The sequence below is a fragment of the Sciurus carolinensis genome, chromosome 5 (genome assembly GCF_902686445.1).
Source record: "Sciurus carolinensis chromosome 5, mSciCar1.2, whole genome shotgun sequence".
In the NCBI taxonomy this organism is placed as follows: Eukaryota; Metazoa; Chordata; class Mammalia; order Rodentia; family Sciuridae; genus Sciurus; species Sciurus carolinensis.
In genome coordinates, this window is record NC_062217.1 from 150,219,456 (window position 1) to 150,236,354 (window position 16,899).

Genomic DNA, 16,899 nt, shown 5'->3' on the forward strand with positions numbered 1-16,899 from the left:
TAGAGTGAAAGAAGGGTCACCACAGGTGACAGCAGCTTAGTGCCCAGCATCCTAGAGCCCTTCCACAGTCCCCACTTGAGGATAGATGAGTAGGTGGTCGATGGGAGGTCTTCCCTGAAAAAGAAACCTTCGTTCTTTGGCATAAAGAATGAAGAGCCACCAAGTTGGTTTTGACCTCTTAGAACAGGCTCGTCAGTAAAGAACCAGGTCTGAACAATCAAGCTTTATTTTTACAAAAATGAAAAGAGTAGCATGTTTCAACAGCTGGCCTGAGGTAGGGCTAGCTCAGAACTCACTCGAAACTGCTAGGTTCCTTTTGTCCTTTCTTGACTTCAAAGCAAAACTAGGTCACGTTGTTCCAGGAATGAGCTCACAGCCCTAAGAGGTTGGTCTGAGCCCTAAGAGGTGGATTCTGAGGACTGGCTGGTGCCAGCAGGGGTACTGGCAGCCTCACCTCTCCTTCTAGGGAAGGACAGAAAGAGCCAGCTGCGAAGCTGGAGTGCCCCACCTCACTCTGTGGCTGCTACAGCCCTATGAAGACATGGTGGCAGGATTGGCCTTCCCAGGTTAGGTCCTTGCTCTGGTCAGATGGGTGCAAGGCCTGGGTTCAGCTGCATTCTCCCAGGGCAGCAGGTCCTGTGCCTCCACTGGATCTTTGGGTAAGCCATGTGTCTCGCTTCAGATGCCTGAACACTGTAGCCACAAGTCTAGGAGCACAGTAGGGGTGGTGGGAGGAGGTATCACTGCGCCCTCCAGGCAAAAGAGGTCCCTGAGTAGCTGACTCCCCTGGCTGGCAGGCAGGGTGGCCTGTCATGGGTTTTGAAAGTCCAGGACGTGGAGGTTGTAAGACAGCGCAGCATAGAGATGCTTGGTGGTGAACCGCAGGCAGTATACCGGGCTGCTGAGAGGGGTAGATGTCAGCGGGAAGGCCTGGAAGGGAGGTCACATGAAGGTATAAGAACTTCCCAAGTGGGAAATGAGGATTTCCCTGATTTAGTCTCAGGCCCAATGAAACAGGAACATGTGTCATTGTAGGCTTCCTCCAGCCCTCCCTAGGCATGTCCTTGACCATATCACCTCCTCCCAGATGTGGCCCATAATGAGTCCTGGCATCCCAGAGGCATGAGGTGGGCAAGATACTTACATGCAGGCAGGCCCTCTGTCGCCGGTCCCATAGCCGCACGACACCATAGTAGGAGGAACCTGTGGCCAGCAGGTGGTTGCCATCTGTCTGCAGGCAGTACAGGGTGCTGTCATGTGGTTCTTCCCACTCCATGACACATTTTCTGTCCAGGAAGAGGAGACACAGGGAGGTTCAGTGCCCATCCAGCTTCCTCAGAGTCCTGGAAGAGCTGCGGGGTAAGGGGTATGGAGCCATTCTGGGCTGGAAGAGATTCTTTAGTGACCAAACTTAAGTAGAAGGCGTCCTCTTTAAAGGACACTCTCAAAAGCCCTGGCCACAGAGCAGACCCCTCATATGTGTTTTCACATGGTGCAGCTGCATGTCATAGAACTCATGAGGGGGAGAATAAGGGCCTTAACGAAGGCTGGGGCAGGATACTGAGGGACAGTACCTGGTGGCCAGGGAGGCTCTGAGAAATGCCTGTCCTAATCAGGGCTTGTTGGTCACAGGGTATAGTCTTAAGTCTGATGTGACTTTACCAGCCCCTTCCTTCCCAGCTCCTGACAGGATTCTCTGTGCCTGTCCCACGGGCTGACCCAGGACTGGAGGGAGGACTGGGATGGGCACTGGGCTCCCACCATGTATCCTCCCCTGCTAGCACACTCACCGGACACTAGTGCGGAGGTCCCAGTAACGAACATAGGTGTCATAGCCACAGGACAGCAGTGTAGAAGGGGTCTCATACATGACGTCTAGCACCCCAGCCCCTGGGGGAAAGTCACTGCCCAGGTGTGTCATCAGCTGCCCACTGGGGAGAGGCAGGGCACAGGGTGAGAGGCTGCCCCACCTTGGCTGCGTGGCTGTGCATTCTCTCACCCTGCAGCTGGCATCAGGCCTTGCAGATGTACAGCCCTCCCTCCTCTGCAAGGAGACTCCCACCGGCACCCGTGCCCACCCCTCCCCCAACATCCCAGCCCCCAGCTGAAGCCTCAATGGGACGGACACAGCAGCCCTGCTGCCACACCTGCACTGCCCGCCCACCACCCGGCCGCTCCTTCTCAGGGCAGTGAATGGCCTTGCTGAAGGGGTCGGCCCCCCTCACGTGTGCGCACTTGGTTACTTTATACTCCTTGATCCTGCAGGTCATGCAGTTCTGAGCTGCCTGAGACCAATGCCTTAATTCCTGCCTGTAATCTGGGGCTCAAACCACATTGGGGATAAAGACCACACAAAGGGAGAAGGGGAGTCCCAGGAGATGTTAAAACAAGTAAACACCTTTGTGTCCGAGGAGAGAAATCGCTGAGAAAGCAGCTTAGCATGCTGGTCCCTGGTGTTCCCGGCCCTCTGGCCCCCAGCCTGGGGCTAGCACGCCTCTGTGATCACAGCCCCCAGCCTGCTGGGCTCCAGCCTGCTCCCCCACCCTCGCCCCACCCGGTGGCCGGGAGCAGATTACTGAGAAGAACAATTTCTTTGTGACTGTGTAATTCCCTCCGTGACCGCGGCAGTGGGCAGACCCTTTGCCCCATGCCAGACCCCTAGCAACCATGTAGGGGGGCCTCCTGGCCCTAGCAACTACCCTTCAACATCAAGTGCACCCGCTAATCCCTGTGGCTAGGGGATGGGTGGAAGTATTGAGTTTCTGCAGAATGTTGGGGGAATGAAGAAGAAGGCACTCTGGGCCAGATGCCTCTACTTCCTTTACCCATGAGATGCTGGACCCTCCTTCCTGGCATGACAGGGAAAACAAGGCCATGAACTCACCACAGGGGCACTCAGGTAAGAGGCCTAGGCATGAGGTAGAGAGGACTTCATGGCCCCAGCAGTCAAATAGGGTGGCCAGCCATATGTTCAAAGGCAGACTTTTGCCCCAGGCCTCCCTCCTCACCTATGACACTGACCCTCAACCCTCCTACTCCCCAAGGGAGCCTCCATCTTCTCTAAAGGCTGAAGTCATTGAAGGAAGCTGGGGGTTCCCTTTCGCCACCTGGCCTTTCCCTATGAGCCCCAGCAAGGAGCACTGCTGCTGTCCAGTGTAGGTTAGGCCCCAACTCTCTCCCTGTGACCCCAGCCTCCTTTGGAAAGAAGTTCTTATCTTCCTAGTGGCCCTGTGCGAGGCTGGGGAGAAAACAGGCCTGTCTTGGGGATTCCTGAAAGGGAGCAGGTAGAAAGGCTGCCCAGATCAGCATCCCCTAGAAGTCACTGACCTTGCTCCCAGAGCAGCCCTGTCTTCCCAGTTGGGCCACCAGCCATGTCACACTAGGCAGGACAGAGTCTACTGTGGGGTGGGGAATGGGAATTTCGCTCTTTTCTTCTCACAGGTACACACATACATTGTGCACACCAGTTGAAGGCTGTTGTACTCCACAATTCTCTCTCCTTCCAGATTTGGGGGCCCTGCCCCCTCCATTAGTGAGGCCATAAGGAATGACTGAGGCGCTCTCCCCTTTAATCTATAGAAGTAATTTCATGTTTGTCTGTTTGAAATAGAAGATGAAAGGCGGAGAACGAGCAGAGTGGAGCCCAGCACGGCACTACCTACCCACCCTGGTCCTGGGGTTCAGAGGGGAGGAGAGCCAGGCACCCACAGGGCTAGGCAGGTCAGCAGTGCAAAGGGAAACATCTGAACTGGGATGCCAACTGGGGCCCTGCCTCGGCGTCAGAGCTGCCACTGCTAAGTACAGAACAAGCCAGGGACTCCTATCCTTTGGGAGAGTCCCAAGGGCCCAGTAAGTGCCAGCCTGGCCTGGCCTGGCCAGGGGCTGAGGAGTTGCTTTCTGCTGTGTTCTCTTGATTCTCTGAAATGGCCACACACACTTTAAATGGGCTAATAAAAAGATACAATTTCTTTTGCCTCTGGACTCAAGACCCTCAAGGCTCTGTTGTGCAGTGCCTGTGAGGTTAAGTTCAGAGCATAAACTGACACACCAGGCTCTGGGAAATGGCCTGGTCTCTTCAAATAGCAGCCCAGCAGTGCCATTGGAGCCCTGCTGGGGCTTTGATTTGGGAAAACAAACAGAAATGGCACCATGGGTCCTTTGTGGCCCCCACCCCAAGCCCAATTTAACTAGAAAACTCTAGCTCAACTGCTCTGGTGGAGAGACTGGCCCGACAATAGCCCCGAACTTTGAGGGGAGGGGGACAAAACAAGCTGTCTGTCTCCTCACCCCTCCTCCTGGGCTCCTTTTCTTACTGCAAGTGTGTTCTTGTAAAAACGATTAGATTGCAATTTGTATAACGTGGTGACCCCCAAATTCAGACATTTCACCCCTTTTCTCTGTAAAGAATGTTAAGAATGCTTCTCAGCCTCTCACTGTGGGGGGTTGGGGGTGCAGAGCTTTGGCTGTCGCACACTTGTGTGGGAACAGGGCTACCCCTCAGAGCCCTGGGCCAAGACAGGAGCAGGGGCCCAGTCTGTCACTATAGAGGGCCAGACAAAAAGTCCATTCCCTTCCAACTCTGGACAAAGCCTGAACCTCCAGGAGCCACTGAGGGCTGGGGGGCCTCCACACCCCAGCCTCCCCAAGCCTTATTCCAGCAATTCTCTCTCGACCCAGGGAAAGATAAAGACAGATGGGGCCGCCTGCCTGCGTGAGCCTGATGAATGAGACAGGCTAGGGAGGGGTAGCCTGAAGGAGACCCATTGCCCTGGCCTGGGCTGTGTGCTGCTTCTCCTGGGAGCCCCAGGTACCTGAGCAGGGAAAAGGAGAGAGTGGCCACAACCTTGAGTGGTTTCTTAAAAGAAAATCAGGTCCCCCTGGCCTAAACTCACCCTGCCCTAGTGATTCTGCTGCACCTGAAGGTAGAAGGGAGGAACTGCTGCCAGTCAGGGACGAGGGAAACTTAAAACATCCATCCCTATCTTTGTGAGGACAGCTAACTGTAAGCAGGTAATGTCCCTGAACACACTCTGGGGGAGATCCTGAGTGCCAAGTTAGAAGGCAGTCCCCTGCTTCAGTCTTATTTCAGCCTGTTCACCCCTACTCTGGCCCTAGCACCTGCCACAGGCCTCCCATGCTACAGCACTCTCAGCCAGCGCTGGCTCCATCTCCCAGTCCACATCTAATCTGTTTTCCAGCCATGTTTAACATACTGGGTTCCCGATGGCACTTCCTCTGGTACTCATCCCTGCTTCTGTTTGCATGTAAGGACATCTCTTTGGCATGTGCTACCCTGAAGTACAGCAATGGATTTTGGGGGGAGAGGATGAAGTTTATCTTCTTACATCTCTGCTCTCCAGAGGACAAATGGCTTGAAGGCATAACAGCCTTGCAGGTTACCAAGGAGCAGAGTAGCTACCACACAACAGCTCAGGTAGGTTCCTCTGTGTGCCCTGCGCTGTGGAGTGCCTCACACAGACCAGTCCATGTGATCCTCTAACAAGGTCTAGGAAGTGTCGTAACTCATTTTTTAGATGAGCAAACTAAGGCTCAGAAGTTATACTTCTAGTAAACAGTCACGTCAGGTCTGAGCTCTCTGGAGCACACACTTTAGCTGTGATATTTCTCCTGGGCAATGTGCCCACCCTGTCACAGTGCCCTCAATGTCCTCTGTTCAGCTGCACAGTTGGACTTGCCCCAAAAGACACACACACTCAGGGCTACCTGCAAGCCTCATCTGTGCTTTGCAGGATTCTCCACCTCCCAGGTACCCAGAGGCTGGCCCTCCAGTGGGGTAAGTGACAGAATCAAAGAAACATCCCAAACATGACAATGGAGTGGAAATGAGGAAAAGCCTGTGGAAGCTTCATTGGTCCCAGCCTCTCCAGGTAAGAGGGGAAAGGCTCTTCCAAGCACATGGCTTCTCACATGCATGTATGTGTGTGTGCACACACCCTAGTACCCACCACACACACGTGTTCAGACACAGTGGCTCAAAGGCCAGGCAGCCAGGCAGCCCACTTTGTACTGCTAACAAGGGGATCATAATTACAGGAAGGGACAGCCGGGCAGATAAAAGGATACAAAATTTCAACATCTGTTGCCATAAAGGGATAAGGAGAAGTGAAATGCAAAGTATCAGTTTGGTGTCAGCAGGCAGAGAGCCAATTTCAAAGAGTTTAGGGAGACAGGAGACAAGAAAGAAAAAGGAAAGGGGGGAGAGAGGAAGAAATTACAGGGTTCCTTAAAGAGGTAAAGAAAAAAAGAATGAAAAAAGCCGTCAGTAATACTTTCAAAGGAGAAGGCAGGTACTTAAAAGAAGGGCAATTCCCGTAATCAGCCTGACTGAGGGCCAGGTCCCTGCGCAGGGGGGGGGCAGAGGGCCAGGGGCAAAGACAAAGTCACACCTGGGTAGGATAGGCACAGATGGTACCCTCAGAGCAGGGGCGCTCAGATTGCCCCTTGCCATTCCAAATGCCATTAGATGTCCCATGTTAATATCCTGTGCTCATGCAAGAAGACCAAGATGTGTTCCTAGCTCAGAGGGGCAGATAGGTCAGGTCATACCTGTGGACAACCAAATGGCCTTTATGAGTGTGCCCACAAGTTGCACAGTGGAAGAGGCCATTAATTCCAGCCACAGGGTTAGATCAAGGAGGGCTTCAATGGGGCACTGTTCATATTGACACATGAGCAGGCTTCCTTATGTGGGGTGTTCATGGAGTCAGCCTGAGCAAAGGCTATGTGGGAATATAGGGCACATGTGATGGGTGCCCTGCCCTATTGAGAAGAGATTTAGGGGCTTTGAGATGAAAAATGAAGGGAACAGGATGACCCCAGCTCAAAGGAGAGCAAGATTCAGGGATGCGCAAGAGCATAGTATATACAAGGCAGCAGTACCCAGATGAGGACTCAGTGCCCCAGAGTAGCCAAGTCACCAAAACCCCCCTGCCCCTTTCCCTACTTTACAGTTCTTGGAATGACTTAGGGCTCTAGCTGGCCCCACTGTGATGCCCTTCAGGTCTGGGATCGCAAGCCTCTTCATCTTGAAGCTCACCTGCAGACAGCCACGGGCGGGGGGAAGGTATGCCCTGCTGTCAGCACCAATGCTAGATATAGTTCAGATGCTCCTTGACAAAAAAGGCAAACCCCCAGCAAAAGCACACCCACGGGGGACAAGTGATGCCTGGCTATCAGACCCACACAGACCTTCCAGCCACTGAGAGGTGTACCTATACCATCAGGGCCTAGTCAAGGGCCCTGGTGAAATGCAGGAAGAGATGACATGGCAGACCTTGATTCCTCTAGGCCTCAAGGAACTTTGGCACAGTTCCTTTAGGCCTCACAGGGCCAAGCTGGGGCTATTTCAGTGATTGCTTGTCACCCAAGTCCACCAAGATGGAGGTGTGGGAGTTACTGGCACTTGAGGGTTGAAAACTAGTCCTGAAGACCACTGACCATCAGAAACAGGAACCTGCAGCAGCATCTGAAGCTTGAGTAAAGGGTTTCATCTTTCTCATTTAGACAGGTTAGAAATCCCCTGTCCTCAGGCCCAGGCTCCATGGTACCCAGCTCTAGAAGAGGGGGAGAGGGAAAAGGGTACAGCCAAGCTCCTTGCCATCTAGACAATGGCTGTGTGCTGCTCTTCCACCCCACCCTGCTTTAGTTCATATGGAAAATAGTCCCTAGAAGGTTTATTGTTGTTGTTGTTTGTGTCCCAGGGATTATCCCCATCCTATTTTATATTTTATTTAGAGACAGAGTCTCACTGAGCTGCTTAGTGCCTTGCTTTTGCTGAGGCTGGCTTTGAACTCACAATCCTCCTGCCTCATCCTGGGATTATAGGCGTGCACCACCGCACCTGGTCCTAGACGTTTTGATGGAATGAGGGGTTGAGGGAACCAGGAGGACACTGAAAGGAGTCTCCAGAGTCACTCAGTGTGTAGGCTGCCTGAGGACGGGTACCTCAGGCACAGGTGTGGGCTATGGCTATGGCTCCACAGGTGGGAATGCTGGTGCCCTGCAGGGTGCCTGCCCCTTGAAGGGTGTCCTAGCCCCCACCATCCTGAGGGCAGCCTAGATGCTCAGAATACAACTGTCCCTGCAGGATGCCCCCTCCACTCAAGTCACAGCACACACATGAAAGAAAATCCAGGAGCTGCTCAGGTTTCAGTGGTGACAGCTTAAAAGCAAAGAATCCAGCCAGAGCAGCACACCACCACCCGAGTCCTGCCGGCAGTGCTGCTCCACCTCGCAGGTCGCTTGTCAGTCAGGCTTTGGTGTTATTGAAAGATCAAACTGGGTCCTGCCTGGTCATTACCTTAATCCTATTTTCTACATGGCTTTATTATCTGCTTGGGCTTCTCTGGGAAAGACAGCTCTGGAGAGTCATCCTGCCCATTCATTTCCTCCCACGGAAAGCAGGCTCCTGCGGCAGGGCATCTCCCCTCACTCCCTGAACGGTTTGGTCCTTCAGCCCCCGTTGAGGACAGGAGATGTTTATACAAGTCCCAGTTCCTCCCAGGGTGATCCTGCCACATGCAGAGCCAACAGGCCAGCCAGCAGTCTTGTCCGACTTCAGTAAGAATCAAGGCTGCAGCTCTCCTGTGCCCATTTTCATTCGACTTCATTCTGGATGCAGTAATGACCCAGTGTTTATGGCTGCTGAGGTCTGGGGAGAATGACATTCAAAGAGTTGATGCTGTCCCCTTCAAGGTAACCAGGCAGCTCAAAGTCAACCCAGCCTTCAAGATGATGCTGGGCCATGGTGGTACACCTAGCTCACATGGTCCAGTTGTGTGCCATCCTCCACCCAGGCAGGGGGATGCTAACCAAGCCTAAGACTCACTGACATGACTAAATGAAACTGGCTTTTGGCAGAAGTACCCATCTGTGACCCACAGCCTTCCTGGCAAGAGCTTTTTGTGTGTGTGTGCCATGAGGTTAGCAGTTTTCTTTTCCCTTCCACTGGTCGCAATGTCGCAGATATTTTGAGGATTTAAAGGCTAGGCCTCCACAAACTCTAAGGTACTAGTATGGAAACAGCTGTGGGTGGGGAGGAGGAGGGAAGGAGACACAGCCTGAACTGGTTGAGTGTCCCTGAGGTGGGGCACTTTTTCACAATAACTGTTCATACTAGTTCTGTTAGGTAGAAATAATTAGTTCCCATTTTTTAAGTTCCCACTGAAGCCCAGAGAGGCTCAAGATCACAGACCTAGTAAGTGGTGGAGCAGTTCTGGAAAACAGCTCTGTCTGGCCACACAGCAAAGCTCCCTGCAAAGCTCCTCAGCTTCCAAGCCCATGGCCCTGGTCCTGACGTGCTTCTTCCCACTAGAGAGGGCTCCTGGCTCAGCTTCGTTTAGAAGGAAGAAGGACCAGTGGCAAGAGCTCAGGGGTAAACTCAGGAACAAGTTTCACAGCCTACAGGATGCCAACATCTCGAGGGCTTGACCCCCTAGTCTTAGCTAGGCTGGTGACGGTGTAACATGACCATTGGCTACACCAACAAAAGTAGATCTAAGATGAGGGAGGTGATAGCACCTGCCACTCACCAGACAGCACCTGATCTATTCAGTCCTCAGAGGGATGAAAGCAGATTACTCAGGGATCCTTTCAGGTAACAGTGGTCCAGGAGCAGGCATGATCCCAACACTATTCCAGCTATCCTCAGATTCAAGCTTCTTCGCCACACCCTGCCCTCCTCCCTGCTGTTGCCAGTGTGCAATGGAAGCTGGCTCTTCCCCAGGCCAGGAAGGTGAACTGTCATTGGTCCTGCCTTCCCTTTGCCAGGGCTTGGTTTACGGTGAGCACTGGAACACAATTTTGGCTACTAGATTTAAGAAGTCTGCTCAGGGGCCCTAGCAAAGGCTTCTTCATCTTAAAAAGGGGTCCAGGCAGGGATATGACCTCTTCCTTCCTTCTTCCCTTTGAGTGTTGCCTGATGAGTTAGCAGAGTTTCTCTAAACCAATCTGAAACTAGGGGCAAAAGCCACTGTGACTAGGGCAGCATAGCAGAAAGCTGAGTGAATATAGATAGACATTTATGGCCTCTGACTACTGAACCCATCAACCCTGGAACCACCCAACTTCCACTCCTTGTCATCTAAGATCATAATAATTCCATTATTGCTTGAGCCATTTTAAATTAGGTCTTTGTTACTTATAGTCAAACTCTATGGCTAATTGATCTACTGTGTCCATGAGGGAAAACTGAAGAACCTAGAATTTTCTTCTGGAAAATAGGACCCTGGAAGAGCAGAAGCAATTCAGGTATCTACATCCTATCCTACGGTTCAGCCTACTTGTCCAGTTCTAGGAAGCAAATGGCCTTGATGAAGGGTAGGCATCCTAACACCCAGAGCTATTCGGAGATGCAGTGTGCTGTTTGGGGATGTACTGAGTTTTCCATCCCTGTTCATGGATGGCCATCAGAAGATAATAATGTTAAAAGAAAAACCATCTTTAATTAAAATATTTTGTGTTAAAATCTTTTGGAAAGATTGATGACAGAATGGGCTTTTCAGAAAGACTTTGTGAGTACTTCTCCATGGAGGTAGAGAAAAGAAGACAAAGCTAGATGAACCAGAGGAGGAGGCTGGCAAGAAACACACCTTCACTGCTACTATAAATTTTGGCACTTAAAAACTCAGGGCTAAGCTGTGCATGGTGGCACATGCCTATAATTCCAGTGGCTTGGGAGGCTGAGACAAGAGGATCACAAGTTCAAAGACAGCCTCAGCAAAAGCAAGGTGCTAAGCAACTCAGTGATACCCTGTCTCTAAATAAAATAAAATAGGGCTGGGGATGTGGCTCAGTGGTTGAGTGCCCGAGTTCAATCCCCAGTACCTGCGCAAAAAAACAAAACAAAACAAAACAAAAAAACCCTCAGGGCTAAAACTATAGAACCAACCTAGGTGTCCATCAACACATGAATGGATAAAGAAAATGAAATTATGTCATTAGCAGGAAAATGGATGGAACTTGAGAATATAAGGTTAAGTAAAATAAGTCAAACTCAGAAGGTCGAGGGTCATGTGTTTTCTCTCATATGTGGAAACTAGAGAGGAAAAAGGAAAAGAAAGGAGAGTTCATGAGATCTCATGAAAACTGAAAGATCAATAGAGTACAGGAAAGAGACCAGGAGGAGGGAAGGGAAAAGGAAAATACTGGGGAATGATATTGGCCAAGTTATTGTTATACTGTGTGCATGTAAGAATATATAACAACAAATCCCACCATTATGTACAACTATTATGCATCAATAAAAAATATGGGGGGGGGGGACCTCAGGGCTAGCTTAAAAGTCTTCAAACTTAACACCAAAGGTATAATCAATAAGAAAAAAAGGTTGATATTTGGACTGCATCAAAATTTAAAATCTGTTCTGCAGAAGATGCATTAAACTAAAAAGATAAGCTACAGATTAGGAGAAGATTTTGCAAATGACATGTCTAGAATGTATAAAGAATGCTCAGAACTCAATAGTAAAAAAAAAAAAAAAAAAAAAAGCAAACAATCCAGTGGGCCAAAGACATGGACAGACATTTTGCTAATAAGCAGAACATGCAAATAAACACATGGTAATATGTTCAACATCATAAGCTACTAGCAAAACTGCAGTTAAAACCAGGATGAGGTGTCATAACTATTAATACAACAGCTAAAATAAAAAATAGCGACAATACCAAATGCTGGTAAAAATGTAAAGAATCTCTTGTACATTGCTGGTAGAAATGTAAAATGGTACTGATACTCTGAAAAATAGTTTGACAGATAAAAACTAAACATACACTTATCAAACAACCCAGCATTTGTACTCCCTCACATTTATGAAAATGTGCACCCACAAAACTAGAAATCCATATGTAGCAAAATGAAATTAAATCCCTTTCTATCACCCTGCACAAAGCTCAACTCAAAAATGGATCAAGGACCTAGGAATTAGACCAGAGACCCTGTGCCTGCTAGAAGAAAAAGTATGCTCAGATCTCTATCATGTCAGCTTAGGAAATGAATTCCTCAACAAGACTCCTAAAATGCAAGATGTAAAATTAAGAATCAATAAATAAGATGGCATTAAACTAAAAAGTTTCTTCACAGCAAAGGAAACAAGAACATGAAGAGAGAACCTACAGAACAGGAGAAAATATTTGCCACCTGCACCTCAGATACAGCATTAATCTCCAGGACATATAAAGAATTCAAAAAACTTAACACCAAAAAAAAAACAAAAAACAAAAAAAAAACAAAAACCAAATAACTCAATCAGTAAATGGGCAAAGGAACTGAACAGAGACTTCACAGAAGAAATATGATTTGTCAACAAATATATGAAAAAATGTTCAACATCTCTAGCAATTAGAGAAAAGTAAATTAAAACTACACTGAGATTTCATCTTCCTCTAGTCAGAATGGCAATTATCAAGAATACAAGTAACAATAAATGCTGGCAAGGATGTGGTGGGAAAAGGAACACTCATATGCTGTTGGTAGGACTGCAAATTGGTGCATCCACTCTGGAAAGCAGTATAGAGATTCCTCAGAAAACTTGGAATGGAACTAAGATTTGATCCAGTTACCCCACTCCTCGGCATATCCCCAAAGGACTGAAAATCAGCATACTATAGTGTGCAGCCACATCAGTGTTTATAGCAGCTCAATTCATAATAGCTAAGCTATGGAACGAACCTAGATGCCCTTCAACAGATGAGTGAATAAAGAAAATGTGGTACATATACACAATGGAATATTACTCAGCTATAAAGTAGAAAAGTAGAATGAAATTATGGCACTGGCAAGTATATGGATGGAACTGGAGACTATCATCCTAAATGAAATAAGCCAATCCCAAAAAATCAAAGGCCGAATGTTCTCTGATATGCAGATGCTAACACACAATAAGGGAGGAGGGAACAGAAGTTCATTGGATTAGACAAAGGGGAATGAAGTGAGGGGAAGGGGGATGGGAATAGGAAAGATAGAATGAATCAGACATAACTTTCTTTTGTTCATATATGAGTACACAACCAGTGTAACTCCACATCATGTTCAACAAGAATGGGAAATTATACTACATCTATGTATAATATGTCAAAATACATTCTTCTGTCACATGTAACTAAAAAGAACAAAAATTTTAAAAAATGTGCACCCACATAAACACCTATACATAAATGTTAACAGCTTTATCTGCAATAGTCAAAAAATTGAAAACAACCCAAATGCACTTCAAAGGGGTGATGTTCTTTAATGGGGAAAGAAACTTGGGTGCATCCACACCATGGAACACTACTCAGAAAAATGAGGAAATAAGCTACTGATTCATGTAGTACTTCCATGAATCTCATGAAAGTGCTGAATATTTTAAAGAACCAATCGCAAAAGGTGACATACTGTGAGATTCCATTTATGTGACTTTAAAATGATAAAATTAGAAAGATGGAGAACACAGAATTGGTTCCAGTAGTTACAGACAAGAGGGAATGGATGCGGGGAAGATAAGTGTGACTGTGAAGGGCTGGATGAGGGATGTTTGTGCTAATGGAACAGATAGTTCTTATGTTGACTGTGGGAGTCAGCACATGGATCTTCACATGTGATGAACTGCATAGAATTATACATATAGTCACAATGAGCACAATCTAAATAAAGGACTGCGGATTGTGCCCATGCCAATTCCCTCGTTTTGACATTATACTATGTTATGGAAGATGTTAATGAGTATCTAAGTCACCTTTGTAACACTATGCATATATAATTATTTCAAAATACAAGGATTTTTTTAAAACAACAGAATGTTAGATAATCAGATGGGACAGTATCAAGCCTGCCAAAGCAGGGAAAAACCTGGATGTATTTTAATTGTTCTGTATAATTGTTTTTATAGGTTCTATAGGCCACCTCCAAAATTTCTTTTATAAAAATCATCTGAGGATAAATGGGATTTTATGTAGTCATGTAGCCAGTAACTCCTAAGAGAAGATACCATAATTCCAAATTGTTACCACAAATTCTATATGAAATTATTCCCTTGTTATAAATTACTTCAATTGTCTCCTGCATCTGACCCCCAATGACTCCACATGAGAAGAGACCACAGTGGAGGTTGTCAGTAGGTTCGGGCCAGGATCTTCCCCAGCCTCCTCCCCAGGACCTCGGCCAATTAAGGCAGGGCTGGCTCTGCAAGCTCTTTCCTTTGTCTCCCCAGCTGTTCTCCCACCTCCCCCTGGATGCCATGGTGGGCTCAGGAATCTTACCTGTTGAGGTCCCAGATTCTCAGGGGTGAGAAGTGCCCACAACAAGCTGTCCCTGTCACAAAAGAGCTGCCAAACAAAAAGAGAGCAGAGTTAGATCTGGCTTGTCAGAACTTGTGGTGGAAATGGCTACACAATGGAAAATGCAGGGCTTACTTCCCGGGATGGTGGAGTTAATCCAGAGTGAGAAGCATCTGAGAGTGATCAGAGCAGTCATGGGACGACAGCAAGGAGAGGTAAGGCTGCAGATTCCCAGGGCTGCCTGGTCAGAGGACCCTCAGGTTCAATCATAGTAGAGCCTACTACTCCCACTGGGTTAGGTGGCCTCTGCCCACCATAAAAATAGACCTCTAGATATCCCACTCTGGGTCCAAGGGAGAAGCCTGTCAGGCTGCAGTTGTAAACTGAGAGTACAATGTCACAGTCTGGGAAAGCCTCTTGGGAGCATGCAATTGGGGACTGCTGGATGATGCCCTAGTCAGAGGCAAGGGCGACTGGATCATTCCTGAATGGTTTAAGAACTGAGAGAACCTGGCAATATGGGATAAGCATGGGACAGATGTAAATGCACCAAACTGAGAAAAAGACAAAGAGGAAAGGTAAGTAAATCCCACAGATAAGTTTATGCTAGTACACAGGCTGGGCATGTGAGGGACCAGGCAGCCAGGGGAGTGCTATGTGAGTCAGGAAAAGTCCTCCAAAGATAGGGCCCAAGGCTGCCAAGATGCAGGTGAGAAGAAGTATGCTGGTCATGTTTTTCTGAGCACCTCTTAAACCCCTAAAGACTCAACATGTACAATCTGCATAGTTTCATTTTAAGTGGAGATGTGAGCTGTGTGGGAAGGATCAGTGTAATGAGCCGGGTTGTCCATAGTGCTAGGACTAGAATTTGAACCTATGAACCAGACCAGTCCTTTCAGAATTTGGCAGTAGCAGCGCACAAGGGGTAGGGGGTTGCCTTCAGGAAACCCAGGCTTGAAAACCTAAGGACAAACTGGAAAATTAAAAGCAATTGTGTCATTCAGGGGCTCTGGGACAGGGATGGGCCATGTCTCTACATGTTTTATATGGGGGAAGAGAGACTGGACATACTAATGACACTTTGGCAGTGTGGGGCAGGACCCCAGCACCTGTGCTCCCTACTCCCAAGCATGTCAGTGAGAGATGGATTTCCACCAGGAGGACTGAAGAAAACAGTGGCCCGGGGCTGGACAGGGGAGCTGGCTGCTGTTGCTGATAAGGGGATGTTAGGACAGGCATTAGTCAAGTTGCTGGTTTACCATCAAAATTGTAGGACCAGGGCTGGGATATAGCTCAGTTGGTAGAGTGCTTGCCTTGCAAGCACAAGTCCTGGGTTCAATCCCCAGTACCATTAAAAAAAAAAAAAAATTTGCAGGGCCAGTGTGGCTTGTCTGTGTCAAGTTGATAACAAAGCCATATGAGACACCTAACGCTCTCTTGCCTCTAGCCAAGACTTCCTCCTCCAGGGTCATGCTCCACCATCCCAGCTTCCTCTTGATCTACAGGATTGCCAGCAGCCACTATACTGTAGAGCAGCAGTGCCAAAACAGCCATTCCTGCCATGCCCCATGCAACTCCCAGCCTAGGAAGCATCCACTGGACACTGAAGAGTCAAACTACAAAATCAAGAGGTATGATCCTCACCTCCCTCCTACCACATTTTTCTCTTTCATATAATCCAGTAATAACTAGTAAACCAATTACCTTAGGATGGAAACATAATAGCCACTTGGAAATCATTGGAGCAGGCAATTGGGCTCTCCAGACTTTCAAGGAGGGGGGCCAGGTAGAGGGCGCACAGACAGACAGACATCTTAAGGAGGCCTGCAGCAGGCCTCTGGTTGGCCACAGACCTAAATTAGTGTCAAGGTAAGTCAATGGTGGGTAGCGACAGAACTTTAATCCCTGCCACACCCACAGCTTTGACCTCCCAGCAGGCAGGGATAGGGTGGGGATGCAGATACCTTTCCCAGGAAATCCTGTCCTCTACTCACTCATCCCTACCCTTGACCATCTGCCACCAAAAGGAGGGCCCGGCATCTTCCTATCCTATGAAGGGCTTTCTTAATTGCCTGGACATGACACCTATCAATGTTTCTCTCCAAAAGCTATCCTTTCCTCTTGCCTAGCCTCTGTGAAGCAGGAAGGAAAGGAGATAGAGTGTCTTCAAGGGGCTTATGAAGACTTAAGAGTTTAATGAAATATAACATTCAGTAAAAAAAACCATGTGAGCAATAGTTTAGCATACCTTGAGCCAGGTCCTGCTGAGGGACACCAGGACTCACATCCAAACCAGGGGGACTGCCTGGGGCACCAGGAGTCAGGCTGCCTATAGACACAATCCAGCATACCTGGAACTACTCCCCACTACTTGTGGCCATGCTTGCTCTGCACCCCACTTACCAGTTCCCATAGTCATTAGGAAGAATAAGGTAAAAGCCACGGAGCAGCCACATTCAAAACCAGATGTTAAAAAACAGCAAGCTCAAATGCAGTGTTTCAGAGCATGCAACAGATACATGGGGCAGAAGAAGGGAAGGGATCACTACTTGGGCATACCCAAAAGATGCTTCACATCCCAGTGAGCCCATGAGATACAGTTATTGTTCCCACTGTAGAGAGGGAA

The 16,899-nt window shown here is 48.4% G+C and overlaps 1 protein-coding gene across 3 annotated transcripts in view; it reads right to left on the bottom strand.

Annotated features, from left to right (window-relative positions):
* Nucleotides 1-203: 203 nt before the first annotated feature.
* Fbxw4 (F-box and WD repeat domain containing 4) overlaps nucleotides 204-16,899 on the bottom strand; it is an 80,733-nt gene continuing 64,037 nt past the window's right edge. For all 3 annotated transcript variants that reach the window (XM_047553584.1, XM_047553583.1, XM_047553586.1), the window contains 4 exons: nucleotides 14,256-14,321; nucleotides 1,791-1,931; nucleotides 1,145-1,286; nucleotides 204-930 (listed from right to left, as the gene is read on the bottom strand). In XM_047553584.1, the coding sequence (XP_047409540.1) occupies nucleotides 811-930; nucleotides 1,145-1,286; nucleotides 1,791-1,931; nucleotides 14,256-14,321 (469 nt within the window). In that variant the 3' untranslated portion in view covers nucleotides 204-810. The remainder of the gene's footprint in view (nucleotides 931-1,144; nucleotides 1,287-1,790; nucleotides 1,932-14,255; nucleotides 14,322-16,899) is intronic.